This window comes from Paramisgurnus dabryanus, chromosome 5, assembly GCF_030506205.2.
Source record: "Paramisgurnus dabryanus chromosome 5, PD_genome_1.1, whole genome shotgun sequence".
In the NCBI taxonomy this organism is placed as follows: Eukaryota; Metazoa; Chordata; class Actinopteri; order Cypriniformes; family Cobitidae; genus Paramisgurnus; species Paramisgurnus dabryanus.
In genome coordinates this window covers 31377031-31395234 of record NC_133341.1, presented here as the reverse complement: position 1 = coordinate 31395234, position 18204 = coordinate 31377031, and the positions used below count along the sequence as shown (strand labels likewise).

At 35.5% G+C, this 18204-nt stretch overlaps 1 protein-coding gene across 1 annotated transcript in view; it reads left to right on the top strand.

Annotated features, from left to right (window-relative positions):
• ppil2 (peptidylprolyl isomerase (cyclophilin)-like 2) overlaps positions 1-17201 on the top strand; it is a 34190-nt gene extending 16989 nt beyond the window's left edge. Inside the window, exons 11-20 of the mRNA XM_065250911.2 lie at positions 528-603; positions 1006-1112; positions 6080-6169; positions 7203-7236; positions 10171-10288; positions 11832-11888; positions 14584-14656; positions 14845-14907; positions 14987-15129; positions 16846-17201. Coding sequence (XP_065106983.1) covers positions 528-603; positions 1006-1112; positions 6080-6169; positions 7203-7236; positions 10171-10288; positions 11832-11888; positions 14584-14656; positions 14845-14907; positions 14987-15129; positions 16846-16945 — 861 coding nt within the window. The 3' untranslated portion in view covers positions 16946-17201. The remainder of the gene's footprint in view (positions 1-527; positions 604-1005; positions 1113-6079; positions 6170-7202; positions 7237-10170; positions 10289-11831; positions 11889-14583; positions 14657-14844; positions 14908-14986; positions 15130-16845) is intronic.
• Positions 17202-18204: the final 1003 nt, after the last annotated feature.

Here is an 18204-nt window from a genome sequence, read left to right as displayed (position 1 = left end):
TGCATAAAGCATCAATATTTGTCCACACCCATGTTGATTAGAGTATTAAAAAACTTTAAAATTGTCAAATTAAGGAAAATTTAAAACAGATAAAAATGTGAGATTAATTTGCGATTAATCGCGAGTTAACTCATGAAATCATGCGATTAATCTAGATTAAATATTTTAATCTATTGACAAATTTTTCAAATTTGGTTGGTGCTTAACACATTTCTCTGTGGTGTAACAAACTGAGAACACATTTAATATCGGACTTTACATGGACTTTAAATTGTTTAAAATCACATTTTCACTTATTTAACATTATTGCAGCACCTCTCTTCCCAGTCTGTCTGCACTCCTTTCGGAACGCTCTGATTGGTCAAGCTGGCCCACTCTGTTGTGATCGGTCACATGGTTTAGGCCATGTTTTAAAAATGTCCCACCCCTTTCCATAACTGCAAGCTTGAGTGTAAAAAGAAACAATGGCGACATTACACAGTAAATTAAGTTTTAATCTCTTTCTCTTTTTCTTTCTCTCTCTCTAGGCTCACTATTCCACAGGACGAGTTTCTGCCTCTTTCACATCCACAGCTATGGCTCCAGCCACCATCCATGAAGCAGGTAACAGAGTTGCTCAGTACTAGATAACCAAAGTTTTGATTACCAGCAAAAAGTCTGGTTCACATCGCTCTATTTCTTATAATAAACGCAGCATTGGGTGTCAGGGTATGACTGTTGACACGCAACAAATTGCACAATTTTCCCTATTGTTGATTCTGGAAGTAAGCTGCCTGCATTTCATATTGTTGCATCATTCTAATACCTGAAACCCTGACTTGGAGCCATGAAAAAATTCATTATACTGCAGGAAATCAATTCGCTGTTAGAGCAGCTGTCAAGGGTCTCAAATACCTGTTTTTCTTTTTTTTGTAGGGCTGTAACGATCAACGTGTCAATAATACTGTCCACAGCAGAGAGGTTTCTTAGCGCAAATAGTGATAATGTTTGTCTTTGTGTTTTCAGATGCTATTGCCGATGACGCCGTTCGATACCAGTACGTTAAGAAGAAAGGCTACGTTCGCATGCACACCAACAAAGGAGATTTGAATCTGGAGTTACATTGCGATAAGGTAAAACAAAGTAAAATGCTTAAACCATATTGCAACAGGATTATTTTTTTGGGTGGGGGGTCATAAAAACGCACACAGAACATAGACCTGTACTCAGTTTGTACAAAATGTTTTGCATTTGTAGGGAAGTAGACGTACCTGTCCAAAGGTTGTTTTTGTCACATTTTATTCTCACTGTTACACTTTTTCTTTTGGCTCACCCTGTATCCTAGCGAGCTTGTAAAAATCATCCGTGCCATAAAACACTTCCCTGGGAAAATTGTGTTGTTTATGGCCTTGAGCTGGCAATAAACCTTACCCACAGTTCTCTGTCCTCGTCTGGGTGGATACAGGGACCCTGTTGATATTTATGAGTGTCCTGACAGTCGCTCCGGAGTTGAAACCACACTTGATTCACTGTGTTTGTGTTTCAATTTAATATGTGTGGTGAACTTTGAATTACTTAAATGACATATATAAGATCATGTGCATGTAAATCTCTTCGTATTTATTGTTTTATCCAAATTTTTTGGTGGGATTTGCTGGAATTACACTGCAAGTCTTGATGCCCTTTCCGAAGAGTTTTTATGACCCTCTTACTTCATCTTTTATAAGCGACTTGTCGTCAATATGTGCATTTACACTAAACACTTGGCAAAATAATTTAAGGTAGACATATTGAGCTGGAACGGTGAATGGAAGGTTATGCAATGATTATTTATGATATGCAATTGACGTAGACAAAATTATAACAAGACAAAAGGTTTATACAAGATTATACATCTTTATTTCTCTAAGACACAAAACTTTACCATTACTCCACTAAGTGTATGGTTGGTTGCAAAGTTTGAATAAATTTATTCAAAAAAATTAAATATGTAAAACTGTATGCAAAATATGTATGTGCCAAAATTAAATGAAATCATTTTATTTCAATTTTCAAGGTGATAATGCATCTTTGCCCTCAAATTGAAAAATTAAATGCAGTTGATGATTTTACAATTTATTTTTGTGACAACTTTGAGGCAAGACTGCCAATAATAAAACTGAAGAGCAAACGTCAAAAATGCTTTTTTTATTAATGCTCATGAGTCATGTAATAACGGTGACACAATAAAAAAAAAAGTTTACTTTGTTATTTTTGCTTAGCAACTTTATTGCTAGATTTAGCAACTTTTACACCTCTTTAGCAAAGGTTTTCTACAAAAAGCAACTAACAGCAAATCTAGCTAACTAAGAGGCTGTTTACACTTGGCATTAACATGTGTTTTCGTCGATCGGATCACAAGTGGACGACGTTAATGCCAGGGTAAACGGTGTTCAAAACGTTTTGAACGCGTCCACTTTCGACCACTTTCAACCACATCCAGAGGTAGTCGAAACCACTTTCGATCGGATCGCTTTGAAGTTGCGGAACGCAGATGTGGTTGAATGTGTTCGAACAGCCACACGCGACCGCCTTCTCTCCGCCCATTTATCTAATCTGAGGTATTAAACACAAGTTTTACGTCTTTTTTTGACTTCTGGTGCGAACCCACGGTAAACAGCACTATTTTTAGCCTTTCATTAAAAAACTAAAGCGGCTGATCTCAGCAGGTTCATTTTGAAAGCGCGTTGAAGTTGCGCGATCCTATTTCATCAATTGCCCTGAAAATTCAGAGAAAGCTCTTACATACACATGTACAAAACTCTGAGCAGCATGTTTACTTGCTAAACAAGCAGCGGACTCCGACATAATATTAGTTCGCGTCCATATAAACTCGTCATTTGCTCGCGTTTGAATGACAGCAAAGAGACTCGCCCACCGTCTCACAGACCACCCCCTCACAGATACTTAGGACAGAAGTGGTCGAAAGTGGACAAAAGAGATGGATTTAAATACCAGGTGTAAACTTAATGTGTCTCTCTCGTCCACTTGTTAACCGATCGATGAAAACACAACTTAATACCAAGTGTAAACAGCCCCTATCTGTTTGGATGATCCTTAGCTTCACATCTGCACACATTGGGTGTCACCTGTAACGCCCCATGTGTGCCAGGTCTTACTTTCCCGGTGAAATGCGTGTGGATTAATTTCACACATTGAATATACAAATTTTTCAATGACGAATGGCACGTTTTACAGAGGGAATATCCGATCAGTCCGCTTCCATTTCAGATACGATTGCACGTATTCGATTCATTTCCACATGTGAACCGATCTGAGAATATCAGAATTCATGCACTTTTTGGGTCAAATCTGATCTGTGCCACGTGAAAGAAAAAAATTGTCACTTGAACCATGCTGCCATAATGTTTCTTTGATCATCATTTGTTCAATTCAGTTTTTTCTATCAGTAGCAACACCAAACAAATCTGGAAAAGTGATTTTTAAACACTTCAGATATGTTTTAATAGCCTCACAGTAATGCAGTGCACACTTTTAAGGGTCAAATCAACCTCCCATCTGTCTCTCAGAGATTATAAAGGCAAACACATCCTCACATCTGTGTCGTGTCTCTGTGGGTTTGTGTCATTTGGGAACTGAGATAAACTCTGCTTGTCGGACATAGAAACAGCACTTTGTGAACTTTACAGTTTTGGTAACCGGGTGCTATTTTTGTTTCTTTTTTATTAAAATCAGGTTGAAGATAAGTGGTTACCTTGAGTAGATGTCTCTCTCACACTCTCTCTTTGTTTCTCTCTCTCTCACTCTGTCTTATTCTCTCTCGTCCTAAATTCACAAATATTCTGTTTCTCACTGTTTACAGATTAGTAATTGATGTTTTTTATTATAAGGACGCTCGTATTCCCATCTGAATGGGAAAGTTGGAAACAAAGCTGTATATTTCAAAAAAAATTATAGACATAAAAATAATATAAATATTGCAATATTTTTAAACAAAACACAATTACATTTACTGAAATTTAAATACGTTTGTTACTCGCGTTACTCTAAGATAACACTTGGAGACAAGACATTTCTGATCCAACGTCGCAAGACCATGGTGGGCGGCGCAATGAATCATTAAACTTCATCATGGCCGACAGTCGGATAGAATGTCCATCCGGTCTCATGTTTGTAAATTATCTTTGCCAAGCAATCCCAGTAATACATCAACTTGCATTTGTAGTCCACAAAAGTAATAAGTGTGTTAATATATTCTTAGATGGTTACATCGGCCTTCATGGAAGAGAACGATCCGTGATTGTTGTTTCCAGTAAAATATGCACCCTGCGCTGTACAGCCGTGTTAAAACTCCATACTACCCTATGTGTGAGTGCGCATTTAGTTTTGGTTTTGGCTCCGTATCCAAAAAAAAAAACAATCCACTCGCTCTGTGTCTGTCCGACAAAACAATCCACATACTCCATTTCCTGATTAAATATCTTCCTTTAATCTTGTTTATCATTTAAATCAAACATAAAAAATTACAAACAATACATGATCTTACATTTTAAATATCACTGATGCGGTAAAGAAAACTGTGCGGCTCCACTGTATTCCAAAGAGCGCACTACCCGCAAGCTTCACAGTCCCCAAATTCTTAAAGAGACAGTACACAATTTTAACACATTATATATTTTCAATGTAAACATGCAGAATATTTGTTTAAATGATATACACAAATAAACGTACACATTAAGATAATTTCTAACAAAAATATTCAAAGGCTGAATCTAAAGCAAAATAGGCTCAAATAGTATGTGACTTAGTCTTACGTGTAAAATAGCCCATCCATATAAGAAACTTTACTAAAATAATACAGTACATAACCAAACTAACAAATAAGTGACGCCCACTGTGGCCCACAGCCTATCATTTTATCGTCAGACTGTTCAGTACTGTTTATAGTATAAATTTTAAAAGCCGACATTAAAGGTAGGGTTTCACATTTTGAAAAATGCTAACGGTAGCCACCTAGCAATGAAATTGACGATCCCACCCTCCAGTCAAATCGCCATCCAAAGTCACGCCTCTTTCAAAACACATGAACACGCACAGATCAGACGGTCACATCTCATGTGTCATTCACCAGTGAGAAAACTTTGCTGTACAAAGTGAATAACATTTCCAAAATAATGTCAAATATATAAAAGACAGAACAGCCTTTCCGTTTTTTCCGAAGAAGGCCGAAGTGTAAGATTGGGAGTAGATAAATGATAAACTTGAGTTACGAGTGCAGCACAGCTACATGTTCATGTTCTTTACATTATATGCAACAATTGCAAACAAAATTCACTTACCGCCTTTGGTTCCGCCTCCTGAGCGTTGGGGCCTTTAGCATGAGGAATACAACTGTGTTGATACGTCAGAATGAATGAAACACCGTTAACCCCCCTCCCAAAAATGAGATGGCAGTAATAGGACTCGTTAAGGATGCAAAAATACTCATAAATAGTCTTTATGGCCAGCTCACTTTCCTTTCAAATCAAAAGTACCCGCGGCCATCACAAATTTTTTAGATTTGCCCTGTTATATTTTTTCTCCTCTATAGCATTTGAGTTAAATGTCATTGTTGACAGTTATGTAACGCTGTCAGATTGAGATCAACTTCATTTCCAGCTTTTCTTTTGGGCTGAGAGTTTGTGCCATCAGACCTACATTTATTTCAAATCTTGACATGCTTGACCTCCTTTTTCCGGATAAATCTTTTATGTGAAATTTGCTTCTGCATCTCACAGTACAGCAGTCAATATCTGTGAGCACATTTTATGAAGGTTTTATTTTAACTGAGAAATTTCTGATGTTTATAGAAATACCAAACATAGCTGAGAAATATCTCCAATATAGTTTGAGTTAGTTGCGAAGTCTCTGTTTTATAGACTGTACTTTGTTATTTTATATAATTGTGAATGCATTTTATGAGAGATAATAAACAAAGTTGTAATTCTTCCCACCTCTTTGTTTTTCATTTCAGCAACTTTGCTGTCATGGTTAAGAAAACTAGTTTTAATAAATCATATTTTATGACATTTAAGACTGACATTTGTTATTCTCTTTTCAGGTCCCTAAGGCTGGAGAAAACTTCATTAAACTGTGCAAGAAAGGATATTACGACGGCACCGTCTTCCACCGGTCTATTCGAAATTTCATGGTTTGTCGATATCCTCTTAAAAATGTTTCATTAACATTAACCTTTTGATTAAAGTACACATGGCTCAGATTTGTTTCTGAAGTTGTGTCTCTCACCATTATTATTTAAGTCTTAACACCTTTTAAATGACTTTAAATGGCTTTTTTAATGGCTATTAGTATGGCTAATTTGCTTCTTATAAAAAATGTATACACATATTTTCTAAAACAGGACTACTCGTATAAAATTCCAATTATAGCTGACTTGCAGACGGTTATTGTTACAGTTATTATTGCTAATATAAACCTTTTTTATTACATTTTATTTAAATGTTATGTGCATATTTGCTTAAAGCGATAGTTCACCCAAAATGACAATTCTGTCATCATTTAATCGCCCTCATGTTATATTAAAAACAAACTACATTAGTGTGGGTGTCAGCTGTGTGTAACAGCTCTATACGAAGCTTGATGTTTCAGTAGATTGCAGGCAAATTTCTCACACCTTTTCCTTGTAAAATATATCACCCACCCTGCTAATAGACGTTTGTGTTGATGAATAAACTAAAGGGTTCACATGATAACACGTCCTTCAAATGAATGCATTTAACGTTTTGGATTTCTGCTCATGAGAACATGGATTTTGCTAAAACAATAAGGAGAAGTAGAGCAAAAATGTAAAATGCATAATGGGCGTTTCACACAATACGCGGCAGTCGCGAGCGTCTAGTTTATTTACAATAGAAGACGTGCGGAAAGGGGCAAAAGATGGGCGGTTACAGAAGTGGAGCGGAGTCGGTCCGCACGCCTTGCTCGTGCACCCAAAATCCTCTTCCACGGATACGGAAAAAAAATGTATTTGTACTAAATAGTGCAAAAACTTTTCCACTACACGAGAAAAGCTGTAGTCGATTTCTTCGCTTGCTGCAGTGCATACAGTGTAAAATGCCCATTATGCATAAATGTAAATATCTTAAATAATTAAAAATCCATAATAATAATCTGTTTTATTTTTAGGATTTTATTAGTTATATAGTTGTTTTTACTTGTTTCAGATTCAAGGAGGAGACCCCACAGGCACGGGTACAGGTAATCATTTTTACTTTAATTCTAGATTAGGAATAACAAATGGAGTCACTCGTCTGTACTGTTATGATCCAACTCCATTAACCGTTTTGCATTTGATTTGTTTAGGAAAGTTTGTTACTGTATAATCTTTCTCATTAAACCATAACAAGTTACATTTGTGCATCAGTGTCTGCAGCCTCGTATTCAATTGTGTCAGCATCTGTCCTCACTAAGGTCCACTCCCAAAAAATAGAAAGTTTGTTTGAGCTTAAACAAATTAAGAATTTCCTAAAATACAAACTCTCGATGTCTTTTTTGAGACACATTTTTTGAGGTCTGTGGTCATGGGTTTTAAAAGCTGCAAATTTTGCTGAAGAACCGAACGGCTAAAGATCCTCGAATAGAGAAGTGTGCATTTCTAAAATTCAATCGCATACAAAATGCACCACCTTAACCTGAGGATTTCACCTTGGTGTGAGAAGTGATGGAGAGTTAAAGACAAACAAGATGTTTTTCACGAACAGAGAGTGAATTTGAAGCATTCGGTTTTAGACTTCAGGCCAGAAGCGACTTGAATCTTCTCACAGTTTGGTTAACATGCACACTCAGACAAGCTTGACAGCTGACCTAAAAATAGATGCAAATTAAAGCCGGAGAATTTGCATGAATGCAAACTGTCTGAAACATGTGCTTAGTATGTGATTGTTTACTTGCATGTGGGAAATAAGGAAATGGTGGCCAAGTTGCATTTGTGTATGTTAGGGATGTGCAAAGCTGTCACATAAATAAACACTTACGGTCAGTCGCTCGAAAAACAGTGCGAGGCGTAATGCATGGAATGATGTGCATGCAATTTGTGCATGTAATTTGGCTGGATCAAAATGAGCCTTTCACTGCTTTTTTGAACTCCTGTAACGCACACTTTTTTTTACAGCAGTCATTTAATAATTTTCACATTTTCAGCAAAAGTGACTAACTATAAAACAAGCATGCACTTTTATAGTATAACCATGAGTAAAATTTCTTGATTAATGACAAAATGTTCAACTTTGAGTCTCTTTAACTTTTATCATTTATTCACCCTAAAGTTGCTATAAACCTCAATGAGTTTCTTTATTCTGTTGTACGCAAAAGATATTTTAATAAATGATGGTAAACACACAGTTAATGTTGCCCATTGACTTGCATAGTAGGAAAAACAAATACTATGGAAGCACACATAGCGACACTCCACACACTATAGGAACAAACGTGTTAAATCTTCGATTTTTTTTCACCTTGTCTCTCATATTTTAAAAATCTGATAAGATTTTAAAAAAATATTTTGGTGTGGCCCTAGCATGAGGCGAAACTTCAAGACGCTTCTTGATAAAATGACACGAGTACGGTTTTGCAATTTCTAGGCAAAGAGTGATTTCACTTCAGACAATAAAATTTAGAGCTGTCAAAAGATTAATCACGTACAAATTAAAAGTTTATTTTTGCATAATATATTTGTGTGTGTATTGGGTGTAATACACACATGCATGTATAAATGTAATAGTGCTGGGCATAGATTAATCTAGATTAATCTCATACAAAATAAAAGTAATTTTTTGCATAATAAATTTGTGTGTGTATTGGGTGTAAATATTATGTATAGTTAAACACACACACACACACACACACACATTTAATAATTTTTTTATTTAAAAATATAAATAAATATATTTATTCATATATTGTGCAAAAAATAACTTTTACTTTGTATAAGATTAATCTATGTCCAGCACAAAAAGTTAAGAAAAAAATAATTTACTGAAAAAACATTATTAAAAGGTGTATATATTATATAAAAAATTCTAATCTAAATAAATATATATACATGTAAATGTTATCTTAAATACATATATGTGCACGTGTGTATGTGTGTTTATATATGCAAAATAAATACACACAGTGCACCCACATATATTATACAAAAACAAATGTTTATTTTGTATGCCATTAATCTTTTGACAGCTCTAGGTAAAATATAACATTTACATTTGCGTTACATTTATGTTATTTCATAGTTTGGACAAGTTTATTATTATTCTGTAATGTGAAAAAAATATATAAATAAAATGTATTTATTTATATAATAAAAACACATAAATACTGTAATATTTAAATCCTTATTCATAGTAACCTTTTTCCTCTTTCTTTTAATCACACAGTAGCATGGGGTGTGGTGGGAAGATAATGTCAGCATGATTATAAATGATGCAGAAATGTCACTCGGGGAGCGTTTATCCGGCTGCAGGAGTTTTATAAAGCAGATAGTAAAGCCACAGCTCTGAGATAGATATAACCTTACTGTTTTAACTGGAATCATGTATTTTTTTTTTAAATAATGCCTTTGTCATAAATCTGAGAATTCAGTAGCCACAGGTGACTCACATCACCATCTGCAGATATGTTTTCAGATGTGCCTTACATCATCAATCTATGCACATACACGCCACGTGTGGTGCGTCCAGCAGTGTTTTAATTTAAACGTGATAAGGCGGTAATTAGTGTACATGATTAGGAAGCATTCGGTGTCAGCTGTTTGTTTGTGTGGACATTGTAAGAGTTAAACTTTTAATACATTTTTAATTTATTCACCTTTAAATAACTAGTCAACTTTTGCACAGTTAAGCAAACCCCAGTTGTCTAAAGAAAATATACAAATCTGTTTACTTTTGTAATCCCATTTGGTTTTAAACTTTTTTTTTTTATTAAATGTGTGTCTGTATGCGGTGCTGTTTTGTAAATATTATTTTCTCGAGCTGAATTGCTGATTTGTTTTCAAGTGCAGAGGTGATGATTCGTACTGCATTCCTTTTTTATATTGGCTGTGTGCTGTGATTTCACTCTTAATCTCAAATGCACCTCATTGTTTTCAAATGCTTGTCTTTCTCCTGTCAAATATCTCTCTGTTGTTCTGTGCAGGCGGTGAATCTTTTTGGGGGAAGCCGTTTAAGGATGAGTTCAGACCCAATCTGTCCCACACGGGTCGGGGGATTCTGAGTATGGCTAACTCGGGACCCAACACAAATAAATCCCAATTGTGAGTGTTTGTATCTGCTTATTATGGTACTTGAAGACAGCACTGTATAAATATTCCTCAATCATTCTTGTTGATATTTAAATCCCAGATATTTTGCATCCGATTGAGAAAATACTACGATTCACCCATTTACATGCATACTCTTCTCCTGCTGATCGAGTCACAGATCGGACTACACCGCCCCTTTCAATGCGACCTCAATCGCATTAAGGTGTTTACATGAAGGCCTTTTAATCCGAATGAGCAATCAATACGATTACAAACAGATTATTTGGTTGAATGTACACGTACCTATTGTGACCCAATTTAAAATAATCACATTGCATGAGTTCTCATGCATTTTCCTGCCTCTTTTGATTACCAGGATATAATCTGCCCTTTTTTAAACAATCAGCCGATGTCCAATAGTTGAAAAAAAAACGCTTTTATTTGCCGATATATCAGTGCATCCATAATATTAAGTTTTTTTTTTATTATTAAAGATCAAGTCAAATGAGCTTGGTCAAAAGAAAGAAAAAAATCTGTCAGTGGGTTAAGAAAAAAAGTTTTAGATTAGTTCAATAAAAAAAAAAATTCTTATGCCTACTGAAAAAAAAATACAAAAACTTTTTTCGCAGTGCCAACTGTTTAAGGGTTAATTATTTTGTTTCCGTATTGTTCAATTAAATTTAAAAGCGTTAAAATTTCAAAATAAATTTGCAGATTACTTTCATACACTCTCTTTTTTTGAGTCTAAAATTTCTGGTTTTATTTAATTTTGATGTCAATGTCGTGTAACCAATCTGTGTCAATTGGTGTGTGTTTTTAAATGAAAATATAAATATATTCATAAAAAATGTGGAATAAAATATAATCATCTAGTTTAGTGTAATATGATTTTTTTTACATCATTTGTCAAAGATTATTTAAAAAACAGAGCTGATTTCAGCATTATGTCAGGACAAATATTACAAAAATGCATTAAAAATTACATTTTGAAATAACTAATAAAATTATATTTAATTTAAAAAAATTGTTTTGATGATGATGATCACACTTACATGCCATCAAGGTGGATAAAATATTTAATATTTCTCATTCTTTGACTCAATTGGCGGTTACACCATTCAACATTTTCAGGTCCATTCAGTCTTAACTTTCATAAAAATGGTGCAAATGTCATTTTGTTTTGCATAAAATTAACACAAATTCACTATGTGCATTGAAATAAACCTGATGCATGCTTTTAAAACAAGTTTTTAAAAAAGATTTTTGCATTTCTCATCTTGCCATACTGTTTTTGTCACTGACCCTTAAACGTTTCTAGGTGTTTTTCAGTCTGATATGTGTTTGTTATTATATAAATATAAGCTTTATATATATTTATATGTTTATTTATTTATTTATTTATCAACATTTAGATAATATAACTGTAATTTATTTAATCTATATTTAGTAAGAAAAGTTTGTTTGCCTTGTTTGTCTGCCGGTGCTAATGCTGGTTTTTCCTAAAGGAAATGCAAATTAAAACTGAAAACTGTCTTCACCTTCTGTTTCCTTTCAGCTTCATAACATTTCGCTCATGCACATACCTGGACCGGAAACATACTGTGTTTGGAAGGTAAATCTTCATTTACAGTTCTGTCTGTAGGAAGACATTTTTACATCTCTACATGATTTATGCATCCCTCAAACTCAGTGCAGCTCGGTTTATTTGCTTTTCCAGTTTCTTAACTGAACCAAAGGGCAGCAATGCACGGGTAAACATTCACAAATGCTGTACCTGTCTCTCTTGGGTTTGTTATTTGTATTCGAATCAACGAGTTTGTAAAGCCATGTATGTTTGTATTAGTATGTAGGATTATGTTTTTTTTTTATTGCAAACTCATTTGGTTAAACCTGATCCGGAACTGTCTAATTACATTGGTAAAACTGCTTCCCAAAAATAAATGCAAATACATTTTGTTTACAGTGTAGTGGGGAGTCTGGTGGATGGATGTTTTTAATGCAATGGTACATTTCTTGTTTGGTCCGATTTCTAACACTTGGTAAGAGAAAGTATTTCTTCTGTTGATTCAGATCATTCCAGAATACACACAGACTTTAACACTAAGGGAAAGCTTGTGTATTTGGCATCGACTTGAAATCCTTGGGCTTGAGCTGTGGAATTCAGAGACTTGTCTTCATAAGTCTTTACCAACCTCACAGCAGATGTATGTGTGCTTACTGAGCATGTGCAGTAAAACACATGAACCTCAACCTATGAGGAACCTAAGACCTTATTTAAGAGGAACTTTAAAATGTCAATAAAACGGCTATCAGGAATGATATGAAGAATAAACACGCGTGCGTGTAGATGTAACAAACCTGAAAAATTGTCATGATTTACTTCATCATTTGTTTATAGATGTGCTGTCAATCAAAGTAACAAATGGTTTGAAGGCTTCTGGGTGTACTAACGTTTGATCCAGGTTCATAAATATGACAACATTTTGGCAGTGAATGATAAATTGTTTGTAATTACATATTGGAGTTTTAGGGAAATCGTTTACTACCAGAAATCATTTATTCATCCTCATGTGGTTAACTTTTTGAAATGGTGTTTGGGTCAAATATAAACATTGGATAGATTTAACCCAACGGTTAGGTTTCTTTATTGTTTTTTCACATATGCATTGTGTAGGGCTGCAATAACTTATCAATAAAATCACTAATAATCGATTAGTTGGTCCGCTTTCTTCTCAGCAGATCTGTGTTGCCAGGTCTGCAGCTTTTGTACCGGTTCAGCAGATTCATGTTTTGTATGGTTAGAGATGGAAGAATTTGGTTTATTAGTTGCTGGTAATTGGGCTGTAAATAGTCATCGGGATGTTTTTGGACTAATTTTGAATGAGTATTGGACTGGTTTTGTTATGCGAATCTTGCAACACTGACAGGATAATCACAGAAGCAAAAGGGCAAAAAAACGCTGTTTAATAAAGGTTTCATTTCGTTCTTTAATATAAGTGAGTTCGTATTTGTTTTATTGTTTTTGGGTTTTGATAAAAACAGTATCATCGTATCGTATCATATTATCAATAGTACTCATCAAGGTCTAAAGTTAAAGATTAAAATTAGTTTAGCTAAATTTTATTCACCAGCACATCCCTGTAGACTCCAATATGTTTTGTGTATAATAATTTTGACATTTAAAGATGTTTTACTATTTAACAGCTGCACAAACGTTTTTATTTGAGGCTTAAAATATCAAAATTAAAATATTATTTTAGTAAAACTCTTTAGTGGTGTGTGGCTTTTGTAATTTTAAAAGTACACTTTAACACACAAATACCCAAATTTAGTGCCTTATTTAGCTATAATAAGTAAAATTATAGAATAAATATTTATGTTTTTATCCGATTAGTCGATTAATCGAAAAAATAATCGCCTGATTAATCGGTTATGAAAATCATTGATAGTTGCAGCTCTAGCATTGTTTGAAACCAGACTAGCAGTTATGTGTCTAAAACTGTGGAATGCAGAATCTATTTACATGTATGTCTATGTTGTGGTAGTGCCCAAGAGTGGAGGCGGAAACTAATTAGCATATTTGTATCTATGGTCCAAGCTGTGTGATTTAGTAGAGGCGGGGACTAAATAACATATTCGTATGCTAAATGAGGCAAGGGTGTAGAGTTACATTTAAGCGTAAAGAAGTTTTAACTCTTTCCCCGCCAGCATTTTAAAAATAAATGTTGCCAGCCAGTGCAAGTTTAATGCCTTTCTGAAAATGTTCTTCTTGAAATATATGAACATACAATATTTCAAATGAAAAAAACAGACCCTCCGCTTTATTTTTTTTCTTTTATCTTACATTTTTTATCTTTTATCTTTTTTTCTTACCTCTCAAATATGGGAAGGTTTCTTCAAAAATACAAAATTTTGAGCAAAAAGTTGAGATTTTGCTGAGAAATGTGTTTTTGTGAAGGACTTTTTATACAGATCAGATTCAGAGAGATGATCAAAGCATACATGGAGTTTGCCCTAAGGGGATACTTCCAGGTTTTACAAGTTGGGTAGAAGCACCACCTGGTGGATAATAGCGGAAATACGGGTTGCCAGAAAAACTCGTCATTGGCAGGGAAGCGTTTTTTCTTAATTGATGAGCTAACTCCTCAATGGCGGGGAAAGAGTTAAAGCCTAAAGAAATTACTGTGATGGGTAAAACTTTTATATATGCTATAATGATGCCAGAGATGAGTTTTAAGTGATATAATTATTGACTACAGGGGGACTTTAACTTTCTCTCTATCTCCAACTTTATTTCTCTCTTCTAGAGTGGTTGGTGGTTTTGAGACCCTGACGGCAATGGAGAATGTTGAAAGTGATCCTAAGACAGACAAACCCAAGGTGCTAAAGCTGTTTCTATTTCTTATGTAGCGTCAGATATCTGCCATGTGATTGGAAGAAGGGTTGTGCATGACTTATGGGGACTCATGTAGTACCTCATGTTTGTATATGTAAAACAATATATAATCAGATTTACTCTCAATAAAACTGCATTTCTAGTCTTTCTTTATGTTTCTTCTCTCTCTCAGTCTGAGATAAAGCTGCTGACTGCTTCAGTATTCGTGGATCCCTATGAAGAAGCAGACGCACAGGTGAGTTTGTGCATAAGTAGAGAAGTCAGTGGATTTTTGTGTTTGAAAGCATGCAGTTTATGATGCTGTGTGCGTTTAGATTGCCGCCGAGAGGGAGAAAGAATTGAAGAAAGAGGAAGAAGAGAAAGCACAAACGTCCGCTTCGACCAGCAAAGCAAAAACGGAAGCTCCGCCGAAAACCTTCAGATCAGGAGTGGGCAAATACGTCAACATGGCGGCCACGTAAGTGCTCACATATATTCACGATGAAACCATTTTTTAATGTCAACCTAAAGCCTAAATGCATCGCAGGTCGATTTGAATAAAAGTATCTGCCAACTGCATAATAACATTATAATGCAAAAGCATTCAATGCTTAATAAATGGTGAAGTAACAAATCTGATGTCATACCAAGTGAATTATACTGAATGCACAATGTTTCTGGTATGCATTGTGCTTTTAAACAGTTGAAATTCATATTTCTTTGTTGCAAAAATGTTCATTACTAGCCAAAAGAGTTTTTTACTGCTTGTGAATTAGATTTTAAACTTATAGATCTCCAATGGCAGGATTGTTGTGTAACTAAAGGCTGAAATCTCATCATGGTAATTCAGGGTGTTTGTGGGTGTCAGCGGTGCGGGTTTGTACCTCGGCACAGCGGGGATCAGGATATGAGAAACACATACAGAGAACCGCAGGAGTTCATTATAATTATCCCTCATAAGCCCACTGTTTCTACACATTTATAACACTGGTGTAGAGAGAAACACACATACACATGCAAATCCAAAAACAGTTCTGGATCACACAAACACCGCCGCTTATATTTTTTCATAAAATCTTGTTCTTGCTACTTTACATTTAAAATGTTGATATGTTAATTATAATAACTCCAAACCTTTTAACACGTAAATTACATTTTTGTGGAGGTTGCCTCTTTGTTGTCGCGGTTCAGTATATAGAGAGAATAAAAATGATCTGGACACCTCCAGGTTTCTGATTGTCAACTTCATGGAGCTTAGGTTAAAGTTGCATTTTGTATTTTTTTAGAAGGATCTCTTGACAGAAATGCAATATAATAAACAAATATATTATCAGTGGTGTAGACACATTACGTTTACACCTGGTATTTAAATCCGTCTCTTTTGTCCACTTTCGACCGCTTCCGTCCTGAATACTGTGAGGGGGTGGTCTGTGAGACGGTGGGCGAGTCTCTCTGCTGTCATTCAAACCCGAGCGGGAGTAATTATGAGTTTATATGGACACAAACTAATATTATGTCGGAGTCTACTGCTTGTTTAGCAAGTAAACATGCTGCACAGAGTTTTGTACGTGTGTATGTTAGAGCTTTCTCTGAATTTTCAGCGCAATTGATGAAATAGGATCGCGCAACTTTCACACGCTTTCAAAACGAAACTACGGAGAACACCCGCAGTAGTTTTATCAATGAAAGGCTAAAAATAGCGCCGTTCACCGTATGTTCACGCCAGAAGTCAAAAAAAGACGTAAAACTTGTGTTTAACACCTCAGATTAGATAAATGGGCGGAGAGAAGGCGGTCGCGTGTGGCTGTTCGAACACATTCAACCACATATGCGTTCCGCAACTCCAAAGCGATCCGATCGAAAGTGGTTTCGACTACCTCTGGATGTGGTTGAAAGTGGTCGAAAGTGGACGAGCTCAAAACGTTTTGAACACCGTTTACACCTGGCATTAACGTCGTCCACTTGTGATCCGATCGACGAAAACGCATGTTAATGCCAAGTGTAAACAGCCTCTAAGTTACTGGGTTTATCTTTGTCAAGTTTTCTAGGTTGTTTGAAGCACTGGGGACTCAATTATAGCACTTAAACATGAAAAAAGTCCGATTTTTATGATATGTCCCTTTTAAAGGTGCAATGTGGAACTTTTAGTGTCACCATAGTAAACTTGACCGTCTCTTTCATTCTCCTTCATCAGGAAACATTCACACCCAGACAGTGAAAAACCTTCCACCAGTGAAGCACCTGCCAAGAAACCCAAAGGCAGAACAAGTTTTGGAGACTTCAGTTCCTGGTAAAACCTTGATGCACAGGATTCTGGGTTGATTCTGAGGTATTGGACAGATCACAACACTGTGCAGTGTCTGTTTTTTTTCATCTTATGTGTTTTTTTTTGTATTTGAGTGATGACAGATAAGATTTTAAGATGATTCGGTTTCAGAGATTCTTTAAGTTAAAAACAATTAATTCACCCTGTAAATAAAGCTAGTAATTTTCGGCTATGTAATATGATGTCATCTCTCTGGTAATAAATGCATTTTGTTATAAAATTAATTTATGATTCAGTGTTTTTGTTCAGGCATCTGTGCTCTCACAGCTGTGAAATGTGTCATTCATTAAAGGCATAAAAAATATATTTTTTTATGTGAGGAAAAATGGTCCCTTGCTGTCACCGGGGCATTATCCTACATTTTTGAACCTAATGAGTTCATATTAGTACCAAATGTACATATATGTACTTTAATGGGGACCATTAGATACTGCCCCAGTGACAACTTAGAGCCATTTTTTACGCAACCACTGGTTAAAAAAAACACCCCAGCATTTCTTTTTAAGTATACGTCTTGTGTTATTCATTCTGTATGTAGTCAAATTATAACAACCCATGAATATACTTTCTAAAAGGTCAATCAGTATGAAGAACAGATTGTCCAGTGGTGGATGAGATGTGTAAGAGAGAGGGGCAGATGATGTGTACAGCTCAGAGATTACACAACACCTCATCTGTCTTCTGTATGACCCGCTGATGTGTCTGCAGATTGTTTCTCCTCTCTTTAATGTGTTGTTTGTATCATTCTCACAGTCTTTCATGACACAGATGGTGTGACTACAGCATCGCACTGCTATTAGGCAAGCATCATCTCTTAAGTGTCAAAGTGCAACGAGAAAATAATTGCCAGGGCTTTACACCAAAAATCTGTCGTCGTTTACCAAAAGAACCGTCTTGCTGGAGGATTTATGTTGTAATGATGGTCTGCTGACCTTCATGTGTCCCTAATGGTTTCTTTTTCCACACAAACTGTATTTGTAGCTTATAGAGAAGAGGGGGTATGGGATCGGCGTATGACCTCAAGCCGGGATTCGAACTTGGGTCGCCGGAAGTGCGTCTGCACCATATGTCGGAGCACTGTCCACTACATGATGTAGTCGTTTGCATCTGTGAATGCATCCGATGGATACAGCAGTTCAGTGAAAACTAATCAACCAGTTGTTTCTCTTGTTTGTAAGAGAGAAAGCGTTTGGAGAGCCTCAGGCAAACCTGAAATCAGCTGATCGT